Below are 19,286 nucleotides of genomic sequence, written 5' to 3' on the forward strand. Positions count from 1 at the left end.
TTCCATCAAGATGTTTACAATTTACAGGGAATAACAATACATCAAAATGCAATTGGTCTTGAATTCAGATCTTCTTGATTCCTGATTTAGCTCTATGCCAGGCTCTTCATCTTCTTTCCAAATTCTGTATCTATTCCCTCTTTCTCTCTAGGTGATATATGCTAGTTCTTTTTCTGTCTCTCCTGAGCTTCATTCAAATTCTCTACAACTTAATTTGCCCTTTCAGTTTCTGAATTTTTTCACAATAACTATATCTTCTAATATATACTTACCTTACCACCTTTTCACTTTTTTACCTATTCACTTTTGAATAAATTATGCTCTCTCCAGAAATGGTCTACTTGTGAGCATCATGCCATAATGTCTCAATGATTTTAGAAAAAAACCTTTAGGAAAAAACTTTCAAACACCTTTTCCTTCTCTTCAGAAGGAAGTCATGTTCAGCCTCCAAGTACCGTTTTCACATTTTACATTCAAATTTATATTTTAATGAATCTATTTTCATGGGTGAGGATATTCTAATAAGGAGCTAGGTAGTAGAGGGGATATAGGGAATGACTTCAAGTCAAGGAGGGTTGAGTTTGAATTATGCCTCTGATACTTATTAGCAGTTCACATTGCCTCTTTTATCCTCACTCCTCTATACAATGAGGATTATAAAACCTTGTAATACCTACCAGAGGTAGGGTTCTTCTGAGCAAATAAAGAAACATATATGTAAAATACTTTACATAACTTAAAAGAAGTTTGTAAATATGAGCTAAAATTACTTGTTTTGTAAGTACAAGTCATCATCAAGAATTACATTTTTTTTTTCTGGTTCTTTTATGAGTGTATGGATGTCAACAACAGTAGGGCAACTCAGCTGTTTTCTTTCCCTCTCACTGTATGAGCAGCCCAATCATGTATATGTATGTATATGTGCATATATGCATTTTTTCATTTTTATAGTTGTTCCATTTTTATTGTAGTAAGTTTATTTTTTAATGCATATTGCTTTATGAGCCATATTGGGAGAGAAAAATCAAAGCAAATGGGAAAACCCACAGGGAAGATTAAAAAAAAAAAAAACAGAAAAGTAAACATAATATTTATTCATTTACATTCAAACTCCTTGGTTCTTTTTCTGAATGCAGATAGAATTTTCTCTTGAAAGTCTTTTGGGATTGCTTTGAATCACTGAACAACTGAGAAGAACCAAGCCTTTCATAGTTGATCATCACACATTCTTGCTGTTATGTTATTATGTTTTTGATTCCTACTTCTGCTTGTTTCACTCAGCATCAGTTCATGTAAATCTTTCCAGGCTTTTATATAATTAGCTTGTTCATCATTTTTATATAACAATAATATTACATTCTTTTCATGTACCATAACTTCAGCCATTCCTGAATTGATAGGCATCCATTCATTTTCCAATTCTTTGCTGTGTGAATATGTTTATATACACAAACACATATATAAACATTTATTTGAGCATATATAATGCATATATATTCCTCCATAACATCTTTTTTCATTCCTTCTGAAATCTAAGTCATTGTTTGTAGACTACATACACCCAGAATATGTCCTTCCCTTGACCTAAAGGTCACTTGTTATACATTTTTTCTGATATCATGTGTTCCATTATTCATTGCCACACAGCATCACTCAAGGTCATACCTCTGAGGAAATGTTATATAACCTTAACAAATGCACAGATCATATCTTATTTAATGAAAGTTTGAAAACTTTGATAATCTCCACAAAATACATTTTTTTTATTTTTTTATTTATAAACAATAATAGATAATGGAATCTTTCCTTTATAGCTTACTCAATTATGTAACTGAAGATATGTACTCTTGAGAAACATCTCACAATGTTATCTCAATGATAATCCTGATGCATGCAAAAATTAATCTTATGAATATTGTGCAAACTATGTATTTAATCAGAGGTCCAGCATAGAAGCCAGAAATGCTTCTCACCAGGAAGCTGGTTATAAAATTCATGAGATGAATATTCAGATTACTCTATGACCCAGCAAACATTAAAAAACTAAGTGATCTATAGTTCTGTGTAAATCCTTTTGATTCTTCAGTGATAGCAATGTAATGTGCTCAGAGAGTACAATGAATCATATTTTTTAGAATATCTACAAACATTCATTTTTACAGCTTTCAGGTTGCATGTTTGTCCAATAATGAACAAGTGAATCTAACATTGAAGGAACTGAATTGCATTGATTTTGAGTTTAACAATAAATAGTATTGAAATAAAAAGAAGATATTATAAATAATTTTGGTCAAGAAAGGAGAAAGCAATGGAAATTATATTGCAATTTATTTTAACTACCTGGATCTCCTGTACCTTCCCCATCCCCCAGCTTTTTTATGAGGAGAAAGCCACTCACAGATGACTTTCTAGTAAATTGCTCATTTAGCTTTAAAAAATAAATTGAAATTTATGTAGCAATTTAAAAATTTTAAGGAATTTTTCTCATTAATATTTTACAATAGTGGTTTGATGCTATCTTTTGAAATACCAGTGCCTTTTTTCTAGATGAAAAAACCAAAGTTCAGGGAACTTAAATGATTTATCTGAATCACATAACTAATAGTTCTAGTGAAAGGATTTGAACCCAACTTTTCTTTGCTTCTGGTCTAGTATTCTCTCTAATATCCAGCATTGTCTTTCATACACCATAATATAATTTAAACTTGTAGCATATAGTTAAAATATATTTATGTAACACTTCATAATTAAAAAGTACTTCCACAAACTTTTATTCCATTCTCAACTTTACAGAGAAGAAAACTAAAGTTCTGAATAAGCAACCTCTCCAAAATCACCTAACTAGTTAGTTGCAGAGACTAAATAAATCCAATTTTCTTTCCATCACTTCATTTCTACTGTTTCCAAAACTGTGTTCAACTATGGTATATTATTTTATTGAAAAAAGACCATTATCGTGAAAAGAACTAGAATGAAGTACTACTGCCATGAAAGCTCATGTGTAAAGGGTCAAGATTCGATAAGTAGACTCCAATATAATGAATGGAACTATGTGAGTGAATGAGATGGCCAAAAAAAAAAAAAAAAAAAAAAAAAAAAAAATCAGGATAAGAAGAAATGACCCATAGAACTGAAAAGGAGGAATTTTTTACATAATTAACCAAGCATCAGAACAACTAATATGGTAATGTGTCACAGAAAAAAAGAGAGTGCTAATGAGAAAGTGGTTAACAATATAAAATACTTGAGAAAGATAAAGAAGAGATGAGGAATGATAATGAAGCAAGTTCAATAGATGCCTTGTTAAGTGCTGACCATATGCAAGACCATAGGAATACAAGTTCCTAAACTCAAGGCACTTACTTTATACTAGAGGAAGTAAACATGTTCTATATACATATATATATATATATATATATATGTATATGTATATATATATACATATATATTATATATATATTATGTATATATATATTATATATATAATTTAGATATAATTTTTATAATTTATACAAAGTAAATATAAGATTAAAAAGAGTTCACATAAAAGGTGGAAGGGGGCAGAAGATCATATCCATGAATTATATACAGGCTGACTACCAGGAGGATTTGATTAGAATGAAGCACATTTGAATAGGAGATTTTGGACTTGCTCTATTAGTGTACAATTTACTTTTAATTGCAAATTTTCATTTATTTATTTATAAATATTCATAATACCCAGACATATTGAGTTTTATTGGTCAAAATTAAATTATGGTACTTCTATTTTTTACTTACATTGGAAGAGACTCTATATGGAGGAGAACATTGATATATTCTATTAGATTTCTCTATGTTGTTTGGACACGGTTTTGTGGCATGCCTTTTCCCCCGTCCATCAGATCGACTTGCCATGTTACAGCCATTGTTGTTGAAGAATTGGTCCTTAAAAAGTGGGTAGCATGCATGAGATACCAACCTAAGCAGATATAATAAAACAATTGGTTTTAAAGGTTTCTATGCATAAAATATAAAAATGTGCATTGCAAAATTTTACATATAGAAAAACCATATGCTGTTACTTGAAAATGTTATTTTCAGAACTCTAATGTGAATTATCAAGATTAATTATACCTTTGTCTTATCATCATGAAGAAGTCACTCAGTTTTTTTATGTGTACATATATCTATATGTATGTATGTGTATGTGTGCATATATACATAAATATTATGTGTATATGTGTATACTGAATCTGGACTTGAATTCAGTACCTACTGATGCCAAGTAAAATATTTTATCAACTGTACTGTCAAAGCACCTTCTATGAATTATCTAAAATCAGAGTTTCTTGGACATAAACTAATCAAACAGAATATGGGAGAATTTGGGCCCTTAAGAACAAATTGATGCCCAGAAGTTAAAAAAAAATGCCTAAATTAAATTAGCTGAGAAATAACCTCTAATAGGAATTCAGGTAAACACTTTCATTTTTACATTGGACAACTAGGTGGCACAATGGATAAAGTGTCACATCTAGAGTCAGAAAGAAAATGGCAAACCACTTCAATATCTTTCCCAAAAAAAGCCCAAATGGAGCCAAAAAAGATGTTATACATTACTTAAAGGACTCAAAAACAAGAACAACAAAATAGAAATATCATCATGATCCCTGCTGATGAAGAAAGTCATATATAAATTCATATGGCACTAATTTCTTCAATACCAATAGGACATAGATAATGTGATTTTTGAAAACCAAAAGGCATAGAGATATACTACTATCTCTGAAATGTCTCCCAACATATGTATCCCTCCACCTAGAGCATATAGACCAGGTTAGTCATTAGTGAATCATGGTGTAAAGAAGTCTTTAGTATTTTCAGATTGAATACTGTAGTAGCCCTTTAGCAGATTATCAATCAAATTAGAAATAGGAAACACTCAACCATGATAAATGTGAAACACAATATGAAGAGAAGTGCAGCCCAGTTTTGTCACATTAGCATTATCAAAAACAAAAATGGGCACATGGGTTTCTACTTGTGATGATGAAATAGATATTTAAAAAAAAAACAGCAGATAAATTAATCAGGTGTGAATCTGATTGTGTTAATAGACCTGAAGTATTGCAGATTTAAAGTTAGAAGGGATCTCAGAAGCTAGTTGATTTAAGTACCTCAATTTAAAGCTGAAGAAATTGAATCTTGGAAGTTTAAATGACTTTTCCAAGACAATGGACATGATTAAGACCCAGGATTTAAACCCCAGTCTTTTAAATCCTGTGGCAAGGCTCTTTCTATTATACACACTGAAAGGGTAAAATAGGTAAGGCATCTGAAAAGTGATACTAGAAAAAGGTCTGCAAATGTTTTTGCCCTGAGTTTTGCTACAAGAGGAACAATGTGTTCCCCTATATTTTGCTTTGGTAAGCTTGAAGCAAAGTACTGAGCCTAGAGTCTTGAAGACTGAGCTCAGACTTTAACTAGTTATGTGATTCTGGTCAGGTCATTTATCCTCTGCTTGCCTCACTTTCTATAACTTTAAAAAGGGAGATCATAACAGCATCTATTTCTTAGGATTGTTAGTTGTTGTGAGTCTCAAATGAGATAACATTTGCAAAGTACTTAGCATAGTTCTAGTCACATAGAAGGCATTTGATAAATATTTGTTTCTCTCTTTCTTGAAAGATGACATAAATGGAGAGGGATAAAAGTAAAATTGGGTGTGAGAAGAATAAAGGAAATTGTAGCTGGCTAGTGAAGAAGAAAGGAAGGAAGAAAAGGAGGAAGGGTAAGGAAATGAGATGGAAAGAAAGAGAGGGAAAAGAGGGAGTGAAGAGAAGGAAAAAAGAAAAGGGAGGAATCCAGAAGAAAGAGGAGACAAAAAAAAAGAATACTGGAGTCCTGGCAATGGAATAGAAATGAGACATCCTTATATCATTGTCCTTGTGGAATAAGGTATTAAAAGAAATGAAATCAGTCAATCAATTGATAACCATTTATTAGTGCCTACCTTTTATAAGGTTTTGTTCTAAGCACTAGGAAGTCAAAGAAAAGAAGGATGAAAGGACATTATTAAGAAAGAAATGATAAAATTTTAGAGTTAGAAGGGACTTTAGTGGCTATAGACTAAAAAAAAAACACAAACAAAAAAAGAGAGAAGAGGATACTTAGCTAGTGGTCACCCATATTCTCCTTGATGATCTTTCATAAGGAGGAAGTGACAACTTCTAAAGGCAGTTCATTCCACTTTTGAAAAGTTCAGTTAAGAAAATTTTGTTATTGTTGTTTTTGGGTTTTTTCCCCCCTCAGACACCAAGTCTAAAGCTGCCATTTATTACTTGAATCCACCACAACTTGATCTGCCTACTGAGATAGAACTAAATAAATCTAATCATTCCAATACTTTAAAATTAGTATTATTTTATCTTTGCTTCATCCCTTTTCTAGATTCCCTAAAATTATTTAACTAATCATAATATATCATGGATTCATAAGGTGTCTTCTCATCCTACTTACTGAGCTATAACCCCTCTCTACCTTATTATTGTCATTCCTAAAAGTTGGCATGAATACCTGAGCACAATACTCTAGATTCTGACCAGAACAGAGTACAACAGGATTGTCATCTCCTTATTCCTCTTAAGGCAATCTTAGATAACATAAACTTTTTTTGCTTGTCTTATCATATTTCTGATTTACACTGAGCTTGCAGTCCACAATCTATAAGCTCAATTGTTTGTTTTTATACTAATTTCTAACTATGTCTATCTTGTACACTTGAAGTATTTTTTCTGCAACAAAATTATTTTATCAAATACTCCAAAATATCCCATTATAACAATATTTTTTTTATGTAGACTTGATCTTCTGTGTCAGCTATCCTTACCATCTTTGTGTCAAATGCAAATTTGACAAGAATACCAACTATGTTTTTTTTTTTCCTCTAAGTCAATGACAAAAACACTAAATAGTATGGAATGACTATGTATACTAATAGGGGCTTCCTTACAAGATAACATGGAATCATTTAAGGATTACTTTTTGAGGATGGTCCTAAAAATAGTTAAAATTGTGCTATCTCCTCCCCACCCATCTCTGCAAATTCTATAAAAGAGCATGACTTACTTTATCAAATGATTCACTTTCTTATTAGATGATACTAAATAGAGAGTACTAGATCTGGGTCAGGAAGACCTAAATTTAAACATGGATGCCATGTTTTATGCCAACTGTATGATCTTGGACAAGTCACTTATCCTCTGCCTTATTTCCTGTCTTTACTCTACCATCTTGTCTCCACCGCCCTAACCCCCACCTCATTCCATTCCACACTCTTTCTTAATTTCCTTAACTACAAAATAGCAATACAAAAAAATAGCACCTATCTCCCATGGTTGTTGAGAAGAAATGAAATAATATTTGTAAAGCATTTAACACACTGCCTGGAACAAAATGGGAACTAAGTAAATGTTTGTTTTCTTCTGTAGTCTAGGTAAAACTGTATTTGTGACATTTCCCTGACCTCTATAGTTGTCACTTTATAAAAAAAATTATATTTAGTCAGAATGATCTGTCCTTGATGATGTCAAGCTTACCTTAAGATCAAATTATGTTTAAAATTTCCATTTCCAAATGATCTCTCACCCTACCTACAATAGCCTTTTCTAAAATGTAGCCAAAATTGTAAATGAAGATGATTGGCACATACTTTTCAGCATCTAGTTTTTTACCTTTTTGTGTGTAGGTAAAAATGAGAATCTTTCTTTGCCCTATTCTAATCTTAAGTTATCTCTTCCTTTCTCCAGGATCCTTCATATATTACCAATACTGGATCGGAACTGATATTGACAAATACCTGAACCTATAGTTCACATGGGTCAAGTGATTTGAATTTTTCTTTTTCTAAAGTTTTTTATTATTATATATATTTATTTATATATTATTATTATATATTTTTATTTATATATGCATAGATAATTTTTGCAACATTGATCCTTGAAAAACCTTTTGTTCCAAATTTTCCCCTACTTCCCCACACTCCCTCCTTTAGATGGCAGGTAGTCCAATACATGTAAAAATGTTAAATTATATGTCAAATCCAATATATGTATACATATTTATACAGTTATCTTGCTGCACAAGAAAAATCGGATCTAAAAAGAAAAGAAAAACCTGAGAAGGAAAACAAAAGTGCAAGCAAACAATAACAGAAAGAGTGAAAATGCTATGTGGTGGTCCACACTCGGTTCCCATAGTCCTCTCTCTGGGTATACATGGTTCTCTTCATTACTGGACAACTGGAACTGGTTTGAATCATCTCATTATTGAAGAGAGCCATGTCCATCAGAATTGATCATCATATAGTCTTGTTGCCATTTATAATGATCTCTTGGTTCTGCTCATTTCATTTAGCATCAGTTCATGTAAGTCTCCCTAGGCTTCTCTGAAAGTATCCTATTTGTCATTTCTTACAGAACAATAATATCCCAAACTATTCATATACCATAATTTATTCAGCCATTCTCCAATTGATGTGCATCCATTCAGTTTCCAATTTCTAGCCACTACAAAAAGAGTTGCCACAAATATTTTGCAAATGTGGGTCCTTTTCCCTCCTTTAAGATATCTTTGGGATACAAGCTCAGTAGTAACACCACTGGGTCAAATGATATCAGATTTTGATAACTTTTTGAGTATAGTTCCAAATTGCTCTTCAGAATGATTGGATTCATTCACTGTTCCACCAACAATATATCAGTGTCCCAGTTTTCCTACATCCTCTCCAACATTCATCATTATATTTTCCTGTCATTTCAGCCAATCTGAGAGGTGTGTAGTGGTATCTCAGAGTTTTCTTAATTTCCATTTCTCCGCTCAAGAGTGATTTGGAGCACCTTTTCATATGACTAGAAATAGTTTCAATTTCTTTGTCTGAAAACTGTCTGTTCATATACTTTGACCATTTATCAATTAGAAAATGGCTTGATTTCTTATATATATTTGAGTCAATTCTCTATACATTTTGGAAATGAGGCCTTTATCAGAACCTTTGAATGTAAAAATGTTTTCCCAGTTTATTGCTTCCTTTTCTAAATGAGCTGGAGAAAACAAAATAAAATGTGGAAAAACAAAATAAAAGTAATTTCTATTTCATTAACTCTGAGAAGGGCTGATTTCTCTCCTAAGATCCTCTTTTTCCCTCAATACAGCTAAATCATCAACAATAACAAAAATAATTCCTTTTTTGTCCTCAGCTTTTTTTTTTTTTGGCAACTTCTATTTATTTTGAGCTTTGACACTCTTGATATTTCTACAGGATCAAATCATGCTTTTAAATTCATCCTCTATTATTTTCTCTTCCTTCCATCTATTACTATTCACTGTAGCAACATTTATAAATTTTCAATTTATGATTATGTTATATACTTCTAGCATGTTATGTTACTATGTTACTATGTGCTTATGTAATTTATGTAATTATCTGTAATACTTCCCATATTGATGGATTTATGTTTCAAGGTCATTTATATAATTATCTGTAATACTTCCCATATTGATGGATTTATGTTTCAAGGTCATGACTGTCCTATGTTCTAAATCAAAAGAAAGGGGGAGATGTTAGGATTACTAAGTGAGAACTCAGGTTGTCTGGACAGTGACAAGATGACAATTCAGGTTTTCTGGACAATTACAAGGTGAGAACTCAGGTTGACTTGATAGAAGGAGCAAGCTCATTGGCTTAAGTGGTTCTTCCCAGAAGCCCTTGCATTATCCCATGCCCATTCTCTGGAAGGATAAAAGACACAATATTGGGCCTGGAGAGCAGATCGGCCTGGAGAAGGATAAGAGCTGGAGGAGATTCAGAGACAGGATTCAAGAAGAGGGTCTCTGCATTACATCAGGCCTGACGGGGCTCTCTGCAGGAAGGGAAGTCACTTCTCTGGACAAGAGTTAACAGCAACTGCCTGGAGACAACGGTTCACTACAGGAAGAAGAATCTGTCTGAGAGATTTGAGTAGACACAGCAGATCTCTTCCCAGAGAGTGATCCGGCAGCTTCTAGAGACGACAGCTCGCTACAATTGGCGCCCAACGTGGGGCAAGGACTTTTGCTTATCCTGACAAGAGGAGCTAGACCAGACCTTCACAATTTGGCGCCCAAACAGGGACAGACACAGTCCTGATTCCAGTGGAAAAGCTTCTGATCTAGATCTCAGTCTCTCTGACCCAGAACCGTGAGTAACGAGGAAACTTTGTTAAAGATTAAGTGAGAGTGCTAATAGATAAATAAGGAACTTAACTTGTTAAGGGCTAAACCAGGAATCTCTTATAGCTGAAATGGGGCAGATGTTAGCTATATTCAATCCCTGGACCTCAGCCGACTCAACCCCAGCCCCAGAAGCAACCTCAGCTCCACCCCCATTCAGGAGTGGTACTATAGAGAGTATAATCAACATAATTGAGGAGCAGAGTTTACTTGTAACCTGGGTACAGATTGCTAAACTCTTGGCTGCATTAAGACGCACATCCCCTTGGTTCTTAGAGGAAGAAAAGATAGATGTAGATAAATGGAAGCTAGTGGGGTATGAAATGAAAGAATTTCAAGCAAAAAATGGGCCTCGTTCAATTTCTGCAGAAGTATTTTATATCTACAACATAGTTCAATTAGCCTTAAACTATCAAGCAAGTTGTAGGAGAAGGAAAAGTTCTAAAAATGAACAGAGGAGGAAGTGTGAGGAAAAAAGGAAAGATCAAGATCTTTCCCTAGAGCAAGAGGATTTAAATGAGGAATTATGGTATGATTCTCTTGAAGAAGCTTCAACCCTGCCTAGAGAACAGATTATTGACAGGCCCACATCAACCCCACCTTCAGAGATGGAGGAAGAAAGAGGGGAAGAGGCAGAAACACAAACAGAATTGCCTGTGAAGAAGCCTAAGCCTATGACAAGATTAGAAAAAGCATTGGTTAAAGCTAAGAGAGAAGGACAGGATATAAGTGATTTTATACATGCATATCCTGTGATTGAAAATACTGACTCTGGAAGATGGCGGAGAAGAAACACACGACTCAGTGAACGTCCTCACTCCCTCACAACCAATTAGATAAATTAAGTCTCAGAATTAGCTCAGAACTGATAGATACCACAAGGACTGGAAGCACGACTTACCAGCTGAAGAGAATCTGGAGTTTCAACAGGAAAGGTCAGTTCTCAGGGGAGGAATAAGAAAGACCAGCACAGACGGTGGGGTAGGGGCACACTGCGCCCATTGCGCTGGGAGGGGCTCTGGGATCAGAGAAGCCACTGAGGTAAAGGAATCTGGCACAGGCTGTTAGCTCTTCTCTGCTAACTATTTAGCAGTTTAGAAGAGAAAGCCAAAATATTTTAAAACTCAGATTAGATTCCCCCCCCCCCACCCTGGGGGTGACTCAGCAGAGAATCTGCACCAGGGGGTGTGGCCTCAGCTACCTCCTGAGAATAGTTAAGAGACTGACAAGTGGGTGGATACGGCCCAAGGCAACACACACTGCCTAGCTTAGCTGGAGGGAGTGGAACTCAGCTCCAGGAAGTCCCAGAGAAGCGGAACCTTTGAACTAGGGACCGCGGTTTCTGGCAGACACTTCCAGTTTGAGCGCAGGGGCTTCTCACGTCACCTGCTGCAGACATCCACTCCCCACCCGGACACATAGACTGGGCTTCCTGCTGTCTTCACTATTCTACGCCCTGGAAGCACAGTAGTGCTAATCACCTCTGAGGCACTTCCAGGGAGGGGGTGGGGAACTCTCTCCCAGAGCTCTATCTTAGCTCGGGCGCAGGGGCCGCTGCATCCATCCGGTCTGGGAGGAAGCTGGTAAAGAAGTAAATAATTTCCTACCCCAGGGACAGACCCCAAAAGATTTTTTTTAAGTATGAGCAAAAAAGCTAGAAAAACTATAGATTCCTTCTATACAGAGAAAGAGCGGGTATCCAACCCCGAGGAAGTTAACAGCAAAGATTCAGAAGATAACAACCTAAAGGGGAATGATTCCTGCCCCCCATCACATAACTCTCTCCTAGAAGAAGCTCTTAAAAAATTGAGGGAGATCGAAGAAAAATGGGGAAAGGAAAGAGAAGTTATGATAGAGAATAACAATGTCCTGAAATTGGAGTTGGAAAAAATAAAGAATTCACAGGAGATGCAGGGAAACAAAATTAGTGAATTAGAAAAGGTTAAAAAAACACAGGAAAGTAGGATTTCTGAATTGGAAAAGATAAAAAAGTCTCAAGAAAATAGAATTTCTGAATTGGAAAAAGAAAATAATTCTCAAAAAAAAAATTAGGGAAATGGAAAAAAATTCAATAGAGCAAAATAACTCATTTAAAAACGAAATTGGGCATTTACAAAAAGAACTAAAAACTGTGAAAGAAGAAAATAACTCCTTAAAAGTCAGGATGGAACAAATAGAAATGAATGATTCACAGAGAACCCAAGAATCAGTCAAACAAAAAAAAAAAAAAATGAGAAGCTGGAGAACAACGTCAAATACTTACTGGGAAAATCTATAGACCTGGAAAATAGATCTAGGAGAGATAATCTGCGGATTATTGGACTTCCAGAAAACTATGACCAAAAAAAGAGCCTAGATTCTATTTTACAGGAAATTATCAAAGAGAACTGTCCAGAGATAATAGAAACAGAAGGGAAAGTAGATGTGGAAAGAATTCATCGAACTCCTTCTGAAATAGACCCTAAAAAAAGAACACCACGGAATATTGTGGCTAAGCTGCAGAATTACCACACAAAGGAGAAAATCCTGCAAGCAGCTAGAAAAAAACAATTTAAATACCAAGGTGCCACAATAAGGGTCACCCAAGATCTGGCTGCCTCCACATTAAAAGATAGAAGGGCCTGGAACCTGATATTCCGAAAGGCAAAAGATCAAGGACTGCAACCAAGAATGAACTACCCAGCTAAGTTTAGCATCTTTTTCCATGGAAGAAGATGGTCATTCAATGAAACAGAGGAATTCTATATGTTTCTAAGAAAAAAACCAGACTTAAACAAAAAATTTGATCTACATCCACAAGACTGAAGAGAAACAGAAAAAGGTACACAGAACCCTTGAGAACTGTAACTCTGTTGTGGGTATATAAAAAATACTCAAGGATAATTTGATTTTACTGATATAAAAGAAAAAAAGGGGGGTGTAGTAAAGGGAAGGAGGTCGGTTCAGAAAAAGGGGAAGGAGTGATAAAAAGAGGGAAACTACATCCCAGGAAGAGACATAGAAAATACACCATATCTGAGGGAACTTAGTGAGGGGGAGAATCATTGTGTGAATCTTACTCTCATCAGAAGAGGCTCAAAGAGTAAATAATTAACATATTTGTTTTTCAGAGAATTTTCTCTCACCTCATTAAAAGGGGGGAGAGGAAAAGGGGAAAGGAAAAGGAGAATAAGTGAAGGGACTTGGAGGGAGGGGGGAGGGATCCAAAAAAAAAGAGGGAGGGTTGTGCGGCACAAGGGGGGTCTGTAAATTAAATATCGGGGAGGGGGATCAGGGGGGTCAAGGGAAAAAAGCATAAGCTGGGGATAATACGATGGCAGGAAATACAGAATTAGTAATTTTAACTGTAAATGTAAATGGGATGAATGATCCCATCAAACGGAGACGGATAGTAGATTGGATCAAAAAGCAGAACCCTACAATATGTTGCCTGCAGGAAACACACTTAAAGCAGGGAGATACATACAGAGTAAAGGTAAAAGGTTGGAACAGAGCCTATTATGCTTCAGGTAAAGCCAAAAAAGCAGGGGTAGCTATCCTTATCTCAGATCAAGCAAAAGCAGAAGTAGATCTTGTTAAAAAAGATAAGGAAGGAAACTATATCCTGCTGAAAGGTAGCATAAATAATGAAGCCATATCAATACTAAACATATATGCACCAAGTGGTATAGCATCTAACTTTCTAAAGGAAAAGTTAGGAGAACTGCAAGAAGAAATAGACAGTAAAACTATAATAGTGGGAGATCTCAACCTTGCACTCTCAGATTTAGACAAATCAAACCACAAAACAAACAAGAAAGAAATTAAAAAAGTAAATAGAACATTAGAAAAACTAGGTATGATAGACCTTTGGAGAAAACTGAATGGCAATAGGAAGGAATATACTTTCTTCTCAGCAGTTCATGGATCCTATACAAAAATTGACCATATACTAGGACATAAAGATCTCAAAATTAAATGTAGGAAGGCAGAAATAATAAATGCCTTCTTCTCAGATCACAATGCAATAAAAGCTACATTCAGTAAAAAGTTAGGGGTAAATAGACCAAAAAGTAATTGGAAACTGAATAATCTCATCTTAAAGAATGACTGGGTGAAAGAGCAAATTATAGAAACAATTAATAATTTCACCCAAGATAATGATAATGATGAGACATCATATCAAAATCTTTGGGATGCAGCTAAAGCAGTAATAAGGGGAAATTTTATATCTTTAGAGGCTTATTTGAAGAAAATTGAGAAAGAGAAGATTAACGAATTGGGCTTACAACTTAAAAGGCTAGAAAAAGACCAAATTATAAACCCCCAACCAAAAATTAAACTCGAAATACAAAAATTAAAAGGAGAAATCAATAAAATTGAAAGTAAAAAAACTATTGAATTAATAAATAAAACCAAGAGTTGGTTTTATGAAAAAGCCAATAAAATAGATAAACCTTTGGTAAATTTGATCAAAAAAAAGAAAGAGGAAAATCAAATTGATAGTCTTACAAATGAAAAGGGGGATCTTTCCACCAATGAAGAGGAAATTAGAGAAATAATAAGGAGTTACTTTGCCCAACTTTATGCCAATAAATTTGATAACTTAAGTGAAATGGATGACTTCCTCCAAAAATATAGGCTCCCTAGATTAACAGAGGAGGAGATAAATTGCTTAAATAGTCCCATTTCAGAAAAAGAAATAGAACAAGCTATTAATCAACTCCCCAGGAAAAAATCCCCAGGGCCAGATGGATTCACATGTGAATTCTACCAAACATTTAAAGAACAATTAGCCCCAATGTTATATAAATTATTTGAAAAAATAGGGGATGAAGGAGTCCTATCAAACTCCTTTTATGACACAGACATGGTACTGATACCTAAACCTGGTAGATCGAAAACTGAGAAAGAAAATTATAGACCAATCTCCTTAATGAATATTGATGCTAAAATCTTAAATAAGATATTAGCAAAAAGACTTCAGAAAATCATCTCCAAGATAATACACTATGATCAAGTAGGATTTATTCCAGGAATGCAGGGCTGGTTTAATATTAGGAAAACTATTAATATAATTGACCATATTAATAATCAAATTAATAAGAACCATATGATCATCTCAATAGATGCAGAAAAAGCATTTGACAAAATCCAACATCCATTCCTACTAAAAACTCTTGAGAGTATAGGAATAAATGGATTATTCCTTAGAATAATCAGGAGTATATATTTAAGACCGTCAGTAAGCATAATATGCAATAGAAATAAACTGCAACCCTTCCCAGTAAGATCAGGAGTGAAACAAGGTTGCCCACTATCACCATTACTATTCAATATAGTACTAGAAACGCTAGCCTCGGCAATAAGAGCCGAGAAAGAGATTCAAGGAATTAGAGTAGGAAATGAGGAAATTAAACTATCACTTTTTGCAGATGACATGATGGTATACTTAGAGAACCCCAAAGACTCTGCTAAAAAGCTACTAGAAATAATTCAAAATTTCAGCAAAGTGGCAGGATACAAAATAAATCCACATAAATCCTCGGCATTTTTATATATCACTAACAAAATGCAACAGCAAGAGATACAAAGAGAAATTCCATTCCAAACAAATGTTGAGAGTATAAAATATTTGGGAATCCATCTACCAAAGAAAAGTCAGGAATTATATGAGAAAAATTACAAAACACTTGCCACAAAAATAAAATCAGATTTAAATAATTGGAAAGACATTCAGTGCTCTTGGATAGGCCGAGCGAATATAATAAAGATGACAATACTCCCCAAACTAATCTATTTATTTAGTGCTATACCAATCAGACTCCCAAGAAACTATTTTAATGACCTAGAAAAAATAACAACAAAATTCATATGGAAGAATAAAAGGTCAAGAATTGCAAGGGAACTAATGAAAAAAAAACTCAGAGGAAGGTGGTCTAAGTGTACCTGATCTAAAGCTATATTATATAGCAGCAGTCACCAAAACCATTTGGTATTGGCTAAGAAATAGACCGGTAGATCAGTGGAACAGATTAGATACAAAGGACAAAAAAGGGTACATCTATAGCAATCTAATCTTTGACAAACCCAAAGATTCCAACATTAGGGATAAAAATTCATTATTCGGAAAAAACTGTTGGGAAAACTGGAAATTAGTATGGCAGAAATTAGATATGGATCCACACTTAACACCATATACCAAGATAAGATCAAAATGGGTCCATGATTTAGGCATAAAGAGGGAGATAATAAATAGATTAGAGGAACAGAGGATAATCTACCTCTCAGACTTGTGGAGGAGGAAGGAATTTATGACCAGAGGAGAACTAGAGATCATTATTGATCACAAAATAGAAGATTTTGATTACATCAAACTAAAAAGTTTCTGTACAAATAATACTAATGCAAACAAGATTAGAAGGGAAGTAACAAATTGGGAAAATATTTTTAAAAACAAAGGTTCTGACAAAGGTCTCATTTCCAAAATATATAGAGAACTGACCATAATTTATAAGAAACCGAACCATTCTCCAATTGATAAATGGTCAAAGGATATGAACAGACAATTCTCAGAGGAAGAAATTGAAACTATATCCACTCACATGAAAGAGTGTTCCAAATCACTACTGATCAGAGAAATGCAAATTAAGACCATTCTGAGATACCACTACACACCTGTCAGATTGGCTAAGATGACAGGAACAAATAATGATAAATGTTGGAGGGGATGTGGGGAAATTGGGACACTAATACATTGCTGGTGGAGTTGTGAAAGAATCCAGCCATTCTGGAGAGCAATCTGGAATTATGCCCAAAAAGTTATCAAACTGTGCATACCCTTTGACCCAGCAGCGCTACTACTGGGATTATATCCCAAAGAAATACTAAAGAGTGGAAAGAAACATATATGTGCCAAAATGTTTGTGGCAGCTCTTTTTGTTGTAGCTAGAAACTGGAAGATGAATGGATGTCCATCAGTTGGAGAATGGTTGGGTAAATTGTGGTATATGAAGGTTATGGAATATTATTGCTCTGTAAGAAATGACCAGCAGGAGGAATACAGAGAGGGTTGGAGAGACTTAAATCAACTGATGCTGAGTGAAATGAGCAGAACCAGAAGATCACTGTATACTTCAACAACAATACTGTATGAGGATGTATTCTGATGGAAGTGGAAATCTTCAACATAAAGAAGATCCAACTCACTTCCAGTTGATCAATGATGGACAGAAATAATTATACCCAGAGAAGGAACACTGGGAAGCGAATGTAAATTGTTAGCACTAATATCTGTCTGCCCAGGTTGCATGTACCTTCGGATTCTAATGTTTATTGTGCAACAAGAAAATGATATTCACACACATGTATTGTACTTAGACTATATTGTAACACATGTAAAATGTATGGTATTACCTGTCGTCGGGGGGAGGGAATAGAGGGAGGGGGGGCAATTTGGAAAAATGAATACAAGGGATAATATTATAAAATATATATATAATTAAAAAAAAAAAAAAAAAGAAAATACTGACTCTGTAGGTAAAAAAAGGAGAAGATATGCACCTTTAGATTTGAATAAAATTAAGGATTTGAAAAAAGGTTGTACCCTTTATGGGGCTACATCAGCTTATGTCAAAATGTTACTAGATGGTTTGTCTTATGAAGTCCTAACCCCGAATGATTGGAAATCCATAGCAAGGACATGTCTGGAACCTGGAGAAAATTTATTATGGCTTGCGGAATTTCATGAATTATGTAAAATTCAAGTCAGATGCAATTTGGAAATAGGAGTTAACACACAATTCACTTTTGAGCACTTAGCTGGTGAAGGTCAGTATGGAGAGAATTCGGAACAGATTAATTATACCATGACAATATATGAACAAATTGCTAAGGCTGCAATAAAAGCTTGGGGTGTCCTTCCTGGACAGAAAGATCGTGGAGAGGCTTTCACTAAAATACAGCAAGGTCCCAATGAACCTTTTGCAGATTTTGTGGGACGTTTGCAAACTGCTGTCAAAAGAACTATTGGAGAAAATTCAGCTACAGAAATAATGACCAGACATCTGGCTAAGGAAAATGTCAATGAGATTTGCAAAAGAATTATATGGGGATTAGACAAAGATGCTCCTTTAGAGGAGATCATAAGACGCTGTGCTACAGTGGGAACAAATGCTTTTTACACCCGGACAATGATGAATGTGGAAAGACAGGGTCCCTCCTGGCAAGGGCCTTCTAGAGAAACTCGGCGATGTTTTCAATGTGGAAAAATTGGGCATCTAAGAGCTCAGTGTAGATATGGAGATACAGTGAGAAGACAGGGTGAGAGAAGACCTAAAACTCCATGTCCAAAATGTCACAAGGGCCTCCACTGGGCCTCTGAATGTAGATTGACCCAGGGAAATGGGATGAGGGGCCCAGGTCCAGGGCCCCAGGAAAAAAAGACTTGGGGCATGATGGCAGCTGATGTTACACCCAAAGAACCTTTAGAAGGCCAGGACTCTGATTTAATCAACCAGCAGAAAAGCAATCACATGGCAGAAAGGGATTACCTGATAAGTGAGTCAAAAGGCAATCAGATTGCAAAAATGGATTACACTTGGGGAGAATACAGGCCTTTTAAACCAACAGGGCTGTATCCAGTGCAAACAATTCCAATGTAATTGCCAGATGATGAGAAGAGATTTAGAAAGTAGTAAATAGAAAGTAATTAGATAAGTTAACTGCCTGGGGGAGAGGGTTTGCTTGTATTTCTTCAGCAGGAGAAGGAATCAGATGGGTGCCAACAAGTCGTATTTGCCTTGTCCATCAGAGAGAGACAGAAAAAGAAAAAGACCTCAAAATAAAGGAGAAGATCTAAGAAACATCTGACACTGAAAGAGCATGGATAATAAGAAGACTGTTAACTTTAAAACCAGCAGGAATCATTGGACTTCCTCACACAAGATGAGACTAATGGACAATGGACTTATGGACATTTATAAATTTTCAATTTATGATTATATTATATACTTCTAGCATGTGTTATGTTACTATGTTACTATGTGCTTATGTAA

At 34.9% G+C, this 19,286-nt stretch overlaps 1 protein-coding gene across 2 annotated transcripts in view; it reads right to left on the reverse strand.

Moving 5' to 3' along the window:
* TINAG (tubulointerstitial nephritis antigen) overlaps positions 1-19,286 on the reverse strand; it is a 190,027-nt gene that overhangs the window by 90,503 nt on the left and 80,238 nt on the right. For both annotated transcript variants that reach the window (XM_074310634.1, XM_074310635.1), the window contains exon 7: positions 3,781-3,961. In XM_074310634.1, coding sequence (XP_074166735.1) covers positions 3,781-3,961 — 181 coding nt within the window. The remainder of the gene's footprint in view (positions 1-3,780; positions 3,962-19,286) is intronic.

Source organism: Sminthopsis crassicaudata, chromosome 4 (assembly GCF_048593235.1).
Source record: "Sminthopsis crassicaudata isolate SCR6 chromosome 4, ASM4859323v1, whole genome shotgun sequence".
NCBI lineage: Eukaryota > Metazoa > Chordata > Mammalia > Dasyuromorphia > Dasyuridae > Sminthopsis > Sminthopsis crassicaudata.